The sequence below is a fragment of the Homarus americanus genome, unplaced genomic scaffold (genome assembly GCF_018991925.1).
Source record: "Homarus americanus isolate GMGI-L3 unplaced genomic scaffold, GMGI_Hamer_2.0 scaffold6317, whole genome shotgun sequence".
Lineage (NCBI taxonomy): Eukaryota > Metazoa > Arthropoda > Malacostraca > Decapoda > Nephropidae > Homarus > Homarus americanus.
In genome coordinates, this window is record NW_024730668.1 from 21,258,031 (window position 1) to 21,271,659 (window position 13,629).

General features: G+C 36.0%; 1 protein-coding gene across 3 annotated transcripts in view; it reads left to right on the forward strand.

The window, feature by feature from the left end:
* LOC121867314 (ATPase family AAA domain-containing protein 2-like) overlaps positions 1-10,004 on the forward strand; it is a 78,237-nt gene extending 68,233 nt beyond the window's left edge. For 2 of the 3 annotated variants that reach the window (XM_042367220.1, XM_042367221.1), the window contains 4 exons: positions 1,249-1,589; positions 2,430-2,634; positions 4,950-5,155; positions 7,019-10,004. In XM_042367220.1, coding sequence (XP_042223154.1) covers positions 1,249-1,589; positions 2,430-2,634; positions 4,950-5,155; positions 7,019-7,069 — 803 coding nt within the window. In that variant the 3' untranslated portion in view covers positions 7,070-10,004. The remainder of the gene's footprint in view (positions 1-1,248; positions 1,590-2,429; positions 2,635-4,949; positions 5,156-7,018) is intronic. The other variant, XM_042367222.1, reaches the window with a different exon arrangement.
* The last annotated feature ends 3,625 nt before the right edge of the window (positions 10,005-13,629 follow it).

A 13,629-nucleotide genomic window follows, 5' to 3' on the forward strand; every position in this document is an offset into this window, starting at 1 on the left:
ATTTCTTTCCATAGGGTATGGTATTTGTGACATAGCATCCCACGATTTTATTGGATTAATTTAAAGTTTTCTAAGATTTATTGAGTTATTTTACTAGTATTTTAACTATAGGGGCTCCCCAAATTCGCGGGGGTTAGGTTCTCAAAATGGCCACGAATCACCAAATCTGTGAATAACATTTGCTGATGGGAGGAGGGTTACATTATTACTTGTGTACAAAGAAATGTATATTCCCTTGATGTGTTTGCCCTTAGGACAATTATTTCTTTTACCTGTGTTGTACAGGTATATGTGTGTGTGTGTGCGTGCGTGCGTGCATGCTTGTTAGGTATGGCATTCCATCGAAGTCGATGAGGACGTTACTCCAGATGAGATGATTGATGAGTTATGTGTTATTCCTCTGATGCCACTGTAGATGACTATGGAGTCCAATCCTGGAGGCACAGAACTTGTTGCATAGGTGACAGGAATGTTGTTCATTGAGAGGAATTATGCCTTGAGCCCTCTGATGTCGTTGGGCTCGTTTAGTAGCTCTCTTCGTTCAGTGAGGTCTCAAGTGTTTCCGCTTCTCTATGGCATGTTGAGCGCCATAAGGAACGGTCTAAGGCTAGTTGCTCCAGTGAATTTGGTTGTATATTACAGCACTTGAGTAGAGTTTTAGAGTAGACACACACATACAAATAAAAATAATGGGAAAATACTCTCACAAATAATCAGAAACAAATTTATAAAAAAATGTGACAGACTACCCTCAAGTCCGTGCTTTATTTATAAAGTAATAAAGCACAGAATTTGACGGTAGACTGTCACATTTTTAATAAATTTGTTTCTGATTATGTGTGAGAGAATTTTCCCAATTTTATTAATTTGTATGTGTATGTGTGTGTGTCGACACACACACACACACATTTACAATACAGGTAAAAGAAATTCCTGTTTCTAGAACAAATGGCTCCCTGACCCAGCTGCAAAAATGCTGGCAACTTTAAAACTACCCACAGGCATTATTGGGTACATCCAGAGTGTCATCCATGAATAATAGAGGACCGCGAAATAAAAATCCACGAATTTGTGGGCCCCGAGTACATTATTTTGAACATGTGATTAGTTGAAAATGGGGAAAAAATTTGGAAGAATTTTTTAAGATTGTTGTTTATGTTATTCTCACAGATTGGTGTCTGCAATGTTGTTGTGCAAGAAGAATGGATTTTATTTTTTCATTTTGATGTAGATAATTTTCCATTGCAGATCAACATGCAAAGACAACAGGTGATATCCATCGACGCCGTAAGAGAAGGCTTAGAAATGCTTGGGCTCGTGGTGAAATCAAAGTTCAAAAGAGGAGGCGAATTATTGAAAAGGATTCTCCCGAGAAAAAGGAATTGGGCTTACAGAGTCCAGAAATAAAAAGAGACGAGGAGGTTGTGGAAGAAGAAAATAAGATCACTTTAGAGGAAGTGGAAGAGAAGCAAGCAGTTGATGGGGAGAAGAGTGAAGATGATGTCAGTGTCCACTCGACTTATAATTCAGAAGAAAAAGAAGGGAATTTAGAAAAATCTTCTTTGGACAAAATACATAATGCAGATGAGGTAAGAGTAAAAAACTACGAGTGTTTTTGTCTGTGCATGTGATTGTATCTATTTACCGTATACATTCAAAGAAGGGATGCATATAAAGTCCCCTTAATTTGAAATCACTTGTAATTCATAATGTTTTACTGTTATGAAATGTGTTACAAATTTTGTAATATTTGGTAAAATTTTGAAATATGAGAGGAGACATTTCAAAATATTACCACATACTGTATATTAAAATTTTCACAATATTTGATAAAATTTCGAATTATGAGACAATATGAATATTTATGATTCATATGTTGCCATGGGATGGAACCGCCTGCCTCTAAACAAGTATACATGTGTCGTACAGTCGGCCAGGGTCTACAGTCTATCGCTCAAGCTTTTTCCCATTTAGTTTTCCATCATTGCCCAGTGTTTGAGCCATTATGTCTGATAACCCTAAATCTGGTACTGTACTGTACACTTATCCCCCTGTATTTGCGAGGGTTACGTTCTTGGAAATTGCTGCGAATCGTGAATTCGCAAATTTAAACCAGTGACAAGTGGCAATTCTTACTAGTTCACCTGTAGGCAGGTTTGTCTTCGTGATCGGCTGGTTACTGTCTCAAATAATTTTGCATATATAAGCAGGCTCACATTTGATGGGAACAACTGTACTGAGAAGTGGGACTGGATGCATAAATGGTATTGTATTGTCATATAGTTAGGTGAACTTTGATTTCCTTTTTCAGTGTGTGTTCCTTTCACCTAAATGATACCCTGTAATGTAAACATATTAACAGTATGGACCTTAATACTGTTTGTAATTTAGGTATATACTGTTAACTGATTTAGAAATTCAATCTTCAGGTTCATGTAGACTCTGAGGTTGTTTTGTATAATGGTCATCTGAGCACAGAGGACAGTCACGACAGTATGAAAGTAACTTCTGCTGCTGATGAACTCGCTGCGCATTCTTCTACCTCAAGTACCATCAAAGAGTCGAGGGACAGCATCAAGGAGAATAAGGACGATAAGATCCGGGATAATATAATGGAGGCAGAAGACTCAGTTGGTTAGTACTGTAATGTCCTTTTTTAAAACATACACCTGTCATCTCCATGTCATTTTCCACTTTCATTATCACTTATATGCAAGGGAAATACACTGACTCAAGTCTTGGGCCATGATGAACCACTCTGAGTATAATTTTTATATGGTCTTTCAAGCTACACATGTACTTGAAACTCTTGAAGGCTGAACTCATGAATAAAGTCTTTCTCCCTTTCTTTTAATGTCAGTTTAACAATAATTTCAAATTATTTTGTGGGTGGGGAGTAGAGGCTGGAAAATTAGTGTAAAATCACTTGACTTACCTGTGCCTGTAAAAGTGGGTCCTGTGGGATGACTGCCTTTTAGATCAGGGGTGGGGAAGATATATTGCCTGCGGGTCAAATTTGGTCCTCCAAATTATTTCTATGGCCGACCAGTGCATTAGCAATAGGGAAAAAATATTTGTTGAATCTTAAAAAGGATCATTACTATGGGAGTTGGGCACCTATAGTAACTGCAAGACTGTTGAAAAGAGGTTAGTAAACCCTTACCTGAGAAACCCATTCTCAACTTATGACAGGGACAGCCACACCCACACCTCAATAATGTGCCCACTGACCTGGGTGTCCAGCACCAACACAAGCTAAGTAATATATTTGTTTACCCCAAATTTCTAATTATGTAACTTTATATATTTCTTATATCCTATATTTACAAATACAGGGCCCCCCCCAATGTTTGCAGATTTTTATTTCGCGGAAATCTATTATTCGTGGTTGACACCCAGAATGTACTCAGGAATGTCAGTGGGTTGTTTTAAAGTTGCCGGCATTTTCGAGGCTGAGACAGGGAGTCATTCATTCTAGAGACAGTATTTTCCTTTACCTGTATGTTAAGTGTGTGTGTGCGCGTGCGTGCGCGCAAAACACATACAAATAAATAATAATGGGAAAATACTCTCACAAATAATCACAAACAAATTTACTAAAAAATGTGACAGTCTACCCTCAAGTCCGTGCTTTAATACTTTATTAATAAAGCATGGACTTGAGGGTAGACTCACATTTTTAATAAATTTGTATCTGATTATTTGTGAGAGTATTTTCCCATTATTATTTATTTGTATGTGTTTTGCGTGTGTGTGTGTGTGTGTGTTACACACACAAACACATATTTACAATACAGGTAAAAGAAATAATTGTCCTAAGGGCAAACACTTAAAGGGAATACACATTTCTTTGTACACAAGTAAAAATGTAACACACACACACACACACACACACACACACACACCTACATTAATCTGTATATTCACTGTATGTTCCTTCACCTTTCTCTAATGAAGGCTTTTGTTAAACCACCAATGTATGTAATAAGTCATTTATGTCCAATGTATATTTTTCAGCCTTGGCTGCAGAACTTTTCAATAAACCGTTAATTATTATTATTATTATTATTATTACACACACACACACACACACACACACACACACACACACACACACACACACACACACACACACACACACACACACACACACACACACACACACACACACACACACACACACACACACACACACCCACCCAGTCCGCAAATGTTATTCATGCATTTGGCGATTCACGGCCATTTTGAGAACCTAACCCCCGCGAATTTGGAGGCCCCTGTCCAGTACTAAGCTTTACTTTGTGTGGATATTATGCATTTGCATCTATGTTAAGTGTGTGGCCTGAGAAGTGTACACTACAACTATTCATGTTGTGGCCTGGCAGCCAAAATAATTGCCTGCTTCTGTTCTTGAGTATTATGATTTGGCATTGTCCATCCATATGTTAAACTTTGGTATGTGTGTGTGTGTGGTAGGCTCAGGTGAAATAGGGTAACAGGAACACATGAAAGAAAGAAAGAATTGAGATGAAAAGATTAAGAGCTTGAATAATGGGTTTTTACACTGTTTGATAATGTGGATTTTTAGGATGTGTAGGTTGTAATATAATGTTAATGTGGCCTAAGTGGGGAATCATTCATGGATGACAGTTGTTCCATCATGTCCTTTAGTGGTGTCCAGTGTGAGTTAAACAATAGTTAGTCTCTTCTCCAAAGAGTATTTATAAGGTGGACAAACTTCAGTAATAGATATCTTAATTCACTATTAGCACCAAGTCTTTCATAAGATCCCATTAACATGTTACTGTTTCTGGCATTTTGAACATATGTGAACACCTCTTCTCTGATAGGAGTGCCGTGAATGATAAAAGACAAGTCACAGTACTGATACTACCATTTATTTAAGTAAAAAAAAAAATATATAGTTTTAACATTTTCTTTTCTAACAGTGTCATCATCAGAACAGGGAAGTGGCAGTGCCCCCACCGAGTGCAATGGAATAACGATTGACTGGAGTCATCTAGAAGCTGTATATGAATCCTGTATTTCTGCAACTGAGGACTCTACTGTAGATGAATTACTGCGTCTTCACACTGCTATTTCTTTGCTCATACACAAGCACATAAAAAATACAAGTCGTCTTCACCTTCTTCAGGTTTGTTACCTAATACTACTTGCAAGTACAGGTACATTAAATGTTAGTTCCTGGGATTCGTCAACACTTCTGGAATATCATCATATAGTGGAAGCTTGTTATGTCAGCTTACAGTTTACAGTAATATCCCGATAGCTGAAACAATTTGTGCAGAATGTTTCCATGTTTTAAGAAATTTCCAGGTACGTATTGAGATAAATCCTCATCCCCGGGTACTTACTATTATAAAATTTCAAAATTCAAAATACGTACATTCCTAGTAGCCAATGAAAATATTTTCATTAATCCTCTATTAATGCTTAAGGTGTGTTCTTAAAATCCCTGATTATTAACAAAAAAGTGTATTTTGTCCATAAGTATGCACCTTAGGTTAAGATTGGAGGGGTTTCTTGGTAAGCACAGCAGAATAATACTCAGTACCATTGTACTGTAGTCCCCTCTGTAAATAATGTAGGGTGATACAATATACCATTCTCATCCTCCTGTGATGTCATGGCAACTGGCTGTGAAACCTCTTGTCAGATCACTAGATTCACCCCTAAAAGTACCTTTAACTGTACATTGTAACATTAAAACTTAAAATTATGGGGATTTAAACACTAATAACGAAATCGTGTAAACGGCACAAAAAGAGAAAAGTTATACAAGTCAGTGCCCACGCTGCGTCACAATATCATGGATGCTAGCCGCCTCAATGCTTGCCTTAGCACTGCACCCCAGCTGCGAGGCTGCACATTCTATGTGTATCTACCTGAAATTACGATTTGAAAAATTGCCATCACAGGTGGGGAATGGTTGAGAATTTCCCCCTTGGCCTGGTAATGAGATCTTGAGTATGGGAGGTAAGTCCAGGATAAAGGAGCTTGTAACAAGTGTGGTGATGAGTAAAAATATATAATGTGATAATTAATGTTTATTAATTGCTCAAGTTTTACAATAGTTTTCATTGTATCTATTATGCTAAGAGATGTTATTTTCCTCTGACTTTTCCTCTCCTGTCTTCTTTATTTGAACTTATCATTAGTTAGCTAAGATAATGGGAAAGACCGATAACTGATGTTTACAGCAGTGTGTTTAAATGGCAACTGACTTCTTGTGAGTGGTGGTGCCCTGGCTGGAATTTTGGCACAAATTCTTTTAATTTCGAATCAGGATGATATAATTCAAACTTAGACAAGTGGTAGACAATAGAGATATCCTGTTCAAACTTAAAATTTGTTCGAATCAGGCAAAGTTCTTGATAAGCCGAGTTCAAAATGACGAGGTAGTTGTGTATTCTTTTGTCCTGTTTTAAAGCCTTTTCCACCAGGTACACCTTCATAACCTGACATGTGTTCACCAACAAGGTCATTTATATCAACACCCATTACTTCTTAACCAGTGTCCCTACACTAAATGCAGCAACTTATCCCAGAACTTGTCCTTTTCTTCCTCACTTACCCCAACTGTTATAATAATTACCAGAATTCTGCAGTGGGCAAACTATCCAGCCAGATAGTGGATATTTTCACTGTCCAGTATCCGGCAGCAAAATGTGAACTATTTGGACCAGTAATTAAAATTAAACATTTTATGGATATATATAAATACAATTAAATAAAGAGAAAGTAATGTTTTGGCAGTGATATTCACATACGTTGGCTGCTGCCCACCACATGCAGTTCTAGTATAGTTGTGTTAATAAACATTAGACAATTTTAGATTAAATTTGATTTTGCATAGGTATAATGCAAACACATGTTGTGGGTTACAGGTATATACTATATCAGTATTAGTGCAATTAAAGAACATTAGCTGGAATTAGTATTATTGGTGCATTTAAGAGCATGCATATAGTGTTAATCTTTTTATTATTTTTCCTAGGATGCTGAAGCTGAAATTAGGCGGTTCACACAATTCCACAAGAAAAGCTGAGTATAACAGTGGAGATGCAACTTGGCTTACAGTGTAGTTCAAACAGATTTTCATTGTTTCTGCAAGAAATATCTGTACTGCCTATATCACCATGGGATGATGGTAGACTTGTTTCCAAGTTTAAATTAAAGATTATTTTGTAAGCCTCTCATTTAAGTTATTTTTTCTTGCATTCTTATTTAAACTGTTTCACCTTAATTTATCAAAATCCAAATGATGTGGAATATTATCTGTAGATTGGGTTTTTAGTGTTCATACAGTATTACCAAAGTTCTAAAGGTGTATGTGCTGTAGAATAAGTGATTCAGTAATAATATTGTAACATTAGTTTTCTGTAAGGTACCTGATTATTTTGCAACCAAAATAATTACATTAATTTAACAGTATTGCACTGTTGCACAGAGCTGAGGACTTTGGTCTTTTTTTTATTTATTTTTGTCTTTCTTTTATTTGACCATTTTTGTGACAGTATCAGTAATTATGAAGATTTCATCTCCATGTAGGAACACAGATACCTGGTTATTCATATTACCACAAATAATTTATGAAATATCATATCTGCATACACTCATCAATTATTAACAAACATTGTATCACAAGGATTTAAGAAAGTCATTCTTCATGTTCTTCATAATTAGTGATATGTCTACCTATGCTCTGCCATTTTGCCATCCTTGCTCAAGGTATTAGATTATGGATAAACCAGTAAATAATATTGAGTATATTTCACTGCCAGTATCATCAACCATTCACCCACACTGCCATATTCACAGGATTGCATTTTATGCTGTAGCCTAAAGTTAGAAGTGTTGATATTTCACTTTTTGCATTAGTATTTACTGCTACCTCTACCCCCCTTCCCTCTAGGTGGTTCTAATGCAACAATTAAATTTTGGGGATAAGAGTGCCCCTGGTATGGAAGTCCTGCTTTAGCCAATCCTAGCATTATCCATGCTTTAAGGTGTAATCAGTGATATAACAGACACACTTTGGGGGTTATGTGTTTGTGATGATTAAGTTATTGTTAATAATGAAAATTTAAACAAAATATTTTATTGCCAGTATTAATAACTGATGTTCCTTTGAGTAAATATCTTACTTCAACTAATTATGGTTATAATGTCCCTCATTATATAGTACAGCCACTTCACACTTCTGCTGTTCGTCACCGTCAAACATATTCTGAACCTTTTCATCACCATACAGGTATGCCTTTAATTTGTCTTAACTTTAAAGTTTTCCCTACATATGTTCACAAACACCAATTTTTTTTTATAACTAAGAACTGAATGTCATAAGAACTGTTTTAATAAGCTTTAGAGCTCTTTGAATATCAGTAGGTTAACAACACTTTATTATTGATACTATTATTAGTTCTTATAGATAGAGACTAGAGAAATATGTTAACAATATTTATTTATTATAATTTCTTTGAGATGGAGCTTCAAGAGAACTATAAAACACACGGTTTTTATAGTTGTAGTTAGAATGAAGAACCTTCTCTGAGAAACTGATGAAGGGATTTTTGCTGAAAATTTAGAGGTCAAGGTCATAGATACCAAAAGTATGCACAGGAAAGGAGTAGTGTTTTCTACCAGGGATGATCTAAAAGAACCACAGGACCTTAGATCTAATGTGACAAAGTTAGTTTTTTTTTTTTTTTTTTTTTACTGTATTTCTTTAGGGCTTCAACAGATTCATTCAGATCTGAGACACAAGTACAGTGGGGTCATGCAGTATGCTATGCTGTTTTTGGAGTAATGTTATTCTTACAGTTGAGCAAGGAACCAGTTTTTATTCAAGTTTTTCAAGTTGATATCTTGACAATACTGTATTTCATCCAGTTTATTTGGTGCCATGCTATGTGCTGTATCATTTTTGAACGGAGAAGTAGTATCCTCAACATTAATGAATTTTCTCGACTCGTATAATAACTTTATTTCCCAGTCATTTTTAAAACGTGTCTCTTCAGTAGGTGTGTGAGTAGAGGAAACCTCTTGTATATACCCTGTACTTGTAATTTTCATCCATTCACTTGAAAGATTCATTGATTTATACTGCTTCCTAAAGGTTGATTCATCTTGCTAATATTGTTTTTATTGTTTAGTTTTCTTTTATGTACACATACCAAAGTTTGTATTTTGTAGTTCTTATATGCTATAGTTATTACCTTATAATCAACCAAAATTTATACATTACATTACTTGTATGTGTGTCATAATTAATGTTGCATTTACAAGTAAGTGTGCAGGAGAAATAAATATACTGTAAATGGTATTGCACTATATTTTGTGGGTTTGTTGCATTAGTTATACTCCTTCAGAGGCACGGTATTCTCAGGTTGCTCATTAATTGATTCATCAATGCTTAATAGCTTCCAATTGTTGTTATTTTGACTGATGGATTAATTACTTTCATTTTGAAGTTGTAGACTTACCCCCATGGTCTTCTAGACCTGATTTTCACATGGCCAGATTAGACAGTTATCCCTCTGATCATTCTGCCCATATCCAAACTAGGCATTAAGTAGCAGGAACATTGTGTGCTGGTTCAGTGTCAGGAAGAGTCCCATATTGTTTCTTGTTAAAGTCTTTGTAGTTTGCTCTAGTTTTAAAGTTTTATTTCACCCTTGGAAAGGTTAAGACCATAGAGTCGGAATCAAAGATCACTTCTCACAAGAATTAGTAATTCTTGTGAAAGAAAGTGACAGTGGGTCCCACAGGTGTGTCAGCTAACTGTACAAAATTATGAATATCTTGCTCTATTCAATATGCAGTATAAACAGTGAATAGGAGGCTGGGATATAGTTCCTTTGTTGATTTTTCAGAACCTGTTGGTACAGTCTTGTTCAAGATTCTTCGAACACTGCTGGAGACAGCTGGCAACTCAAGGCCGTTTGTTTACTATAGTACGTAGTAAAAATTATGAATAAATGTAAAAGTGATCGGTGATTGGTTACCTAGTTCCCCGTTGCTTAATTTAATGGTTGGACTGTTTTGTTTCGTATTATATTATACGTTTTTTTTTTTTAGTTTAAAAAATTGATTGACAAAGCTTGGAGTACAGTTTGCCTATTCTGAGTAATTCAGCCAAGTCTTGACACTGAGGGTGGTATCACTTCTCTGCCACACAGGACAGAGGTTCATACACAAAGAAGTACTGTACATCATATTCATTAGCAGTATATATAGGTCAGATTCATGTGGGTGATGTCACTGTTCACTGCCATGCAAGACAGTGGTTCATATACATTGGACGTCATATTCTAATTGAAGATTAATCAGTGTGGGCTAGCAAATTTGGGATAAACAGCAAGAATGTCCTCAAGCACCCCTGATTCAATGTAGTAATTACAAAGTTCATGATACAATAAGCCAGGTGGCCTGAAGTCTTTGACAGTGTCACATTCAATAATATAGTGTTCAAGTGTATTCTTTAAAGGTTTATCACAAAGTTTACATGCTGAGTGTTCCGGTATGGGTACAGCGTTACTAACTTGCCAAATGTGTCTGTATCCTAGCCTAATTCTGGCCACGACTTCATCACATTGTCTGGTTCTGTCCTTATGCTGGCCATACCGATACCTCTCGTCACAAAATTTTTTATATTTACTATTGCTACAACTGCCAGGTCTCTGCATTTCTCAGTTCTTCTAGATCAGAGTTCATGATTCTGACTTGAATGTTTGTAAGTACTATAGTAAACAAACGGCCTTGAGTTGCCAGCTGTCTCCAGCAGTGTTCGAAGAATCTTGAATGAGACTGTACATGTGTATTTTTCAGTAATGTCTTCTATATTGTGCGCAAACTTTTATTATTGAGTACTCATGAAACAGGTCATTGTTATGACTGGATTCTCAAGTTAAAGCCAGAATTTTGGGAACTACTGGATTGCTTATGACAACTATTTCACAGCATTTTGATTAGATAGAGAAGGTAAAGTTACACACGAAAGAGGGGGGGGGGGTGGAAAATGAGTTCCATCCTTGCTTTTCAAAGGCATTAATAACATGGGGGAAAATGATGAAAATTCTCAGTTTTAGTGTATGCCTTATTCCGCTGGAAAATAGGGCTGGTTTGAATGAAAAATGCAAGAGCCGAGACCGCTCCCCTCTAGTCCACCAGCAGATCTGAAAATTTTAAGGAGCAAAAGGGCTATCTTAACATAATTCATATGCTCTATATATATATATATATAATCAAGATACTAAGAGATTATAATGCTTTTCCAGGAATACCATGATTGATCCTTGAACTTATTTATTCTGGTGTTAATGATATTTCAAGAAGCCAAATTATTTCATAAACTATAAACGTGTGTATAATTAACTACTAACTGTCTCCTGAAAATTTTTTTGGATTTCATTGTGCAACTTTTACATGGACCCATTTGGGTTTTTTAATTCATGATTTTCAGTTAAACCTCCTCAAGGACATTCTTGGGAAATAAGTCAAATAACCAGGGAAAAAACATTCCTGTCATATCCCATGAAAACCTCAAAGGTATCATCCCTCTGTCTTCGGCTTGTGTCGTACAGTGTTGAAACTTTGTACTGTACTGTACTGCACACTCTTCTATGTACAAAACATTTGCCTCCATTCCATTATATATTTGTGTTTTATTTTGTTGCTCACCTGTGAAACTTATATATTATTTATGGTAGTACACTTTTTTTCTAAATAAGTATCATTTCAAGGTTTTAAGTTGTATTCAGGTGGTTTGTTATTTTTTTCCTTACTGTTGTTTGTGGTCGTATTTTACAAGATCCTTATTTCACATTTACCTGGGTTTCATTAGCACAGGTAAAAAAAAAAGGTAGGCAGTTATGCACCACCAGTGTGTACTGTATTTGCAGATGAGGTTGGAAGAGTATTTTTATCTCAAATAATATGTCAAAAGTATGGTTATATGATACTCCATCTCCTTGTCTTGTAAACAATCCATATTAAATGATTTTTTAAGCACAAGAAATGTGGCTGATGCAGCTCAGGGCGTGTGAGTCCTTATTATGGATGAGCTCTCACTTATTTGTAAGATAATTTTGGTTGAGCTCGTATTAAGTTTTCTAGTGTAGCATTCATTTTACTAATGGATCATAGTTTTTACATATGATGTACAGTTGCAGAAATGTGATCCTACACCCCTCATGGTAACCCATTTCTCCAAACGGCACCGTGGCAGTAGTAGTATCACTATTTATGAATGAATGGGTATTGGTCGTGTAACAACGGACATGATTGATGAATAGGTTTGCTATAGGCTATATAGGTTGACCGTTTGGAGACACGGGTTACCACGGGGTGTAGGAACACATTTCCATAACTGTACCATGAAGATGAAAATGTGATCTGTGGTCTTGATGGCCTGTTAGGGGCAGTACAGTAAATACTAAACCTCTGGTACACAAGGAGTAAGTGTGACTGTAACAGTACTCAACAGCCTTCACTTTCACCAACTTTCAAGTTGATATAGATTCACAGCTAGGTCACCTGGGGGGGTGCCCTTAGCATGAATTAGCAACCCTTAGAAAAACCTACACACATTTTCTCTTAAGGGAAAAAGAAATACTTTGCACTGTACCATTTCTATTAAGTGATATCGTACATACTAAACCCTTTGTTTACATGAGAGTTATATACCCGGAGAGGGGTGTGTAGAATAGTTATGAGAATAAATAGGGATACATCCTTGTTCTCCAGACAATGTTAGTTCCTTCCCATGTCTTACCTTTGCTGTTTTAAGGGTTACCCGCTGAGGATGGGATGTGTAGTTGATATTTAATGTATAGTTTGAAGTACAGCCAGAAGAATAGTTCTTTTTTGTAGTGATTTTTTTTAACCAAGTTTTTTGTGGTTTTGGTGATTGGGGTTAAATTTCATTAATTTCGTTAAATAGTATACAGTACTATTACAATATATTTTGCATAGTTTTACTGTATAGTCAGCTTCATATAAGAAAAAAAGCCTAAATGTATGAGGCTTTATGCCTGTATAAGGATTCCATGTAAATCAAGAGATTACCCATCAGATATTCGACATACAGATACAGTATTTTTTTTTACCCTAATTGATTACTATATTCTATTATGTGTAATAAACAGGAACCTAAAAACTAGTAGAAATAAAGTCTGGTCATAATACTTGAAGAATAAATGTTCTTCGTAATGATCAGCCTTTATTTTTACTGATAACTAGGTTCCTGTTTATTGCATGTCTTAAAATAATAGTAATCATTTAGAGTTCTTGAATAAATAAAATGACCCTTTATAATAATGTGTAACCCCTTTGGAGTAACCTAAGGATATGTGCACGAAGGCTTTTTAAGGTTTCAATAAAGCCCTCAGCCATTGTGCCGCAGTAATCTGAAGATCACTCACTACTTGTGGCTACCTGTTGGACTTAATATTTTGCTCCCTCCCTCCCTCCCTCCCTCCTCCTCCTCCTCCCTCCCTCCCTCCCTCCCTCCCTCCTCCTCCCTCTCTCTCTCTCTCTCTCTCTCTCTCTCATGGCTTTAAGCCCTAGTTTTTTAATTGTTGTTCATCTAAATTCTAACACTTTTGT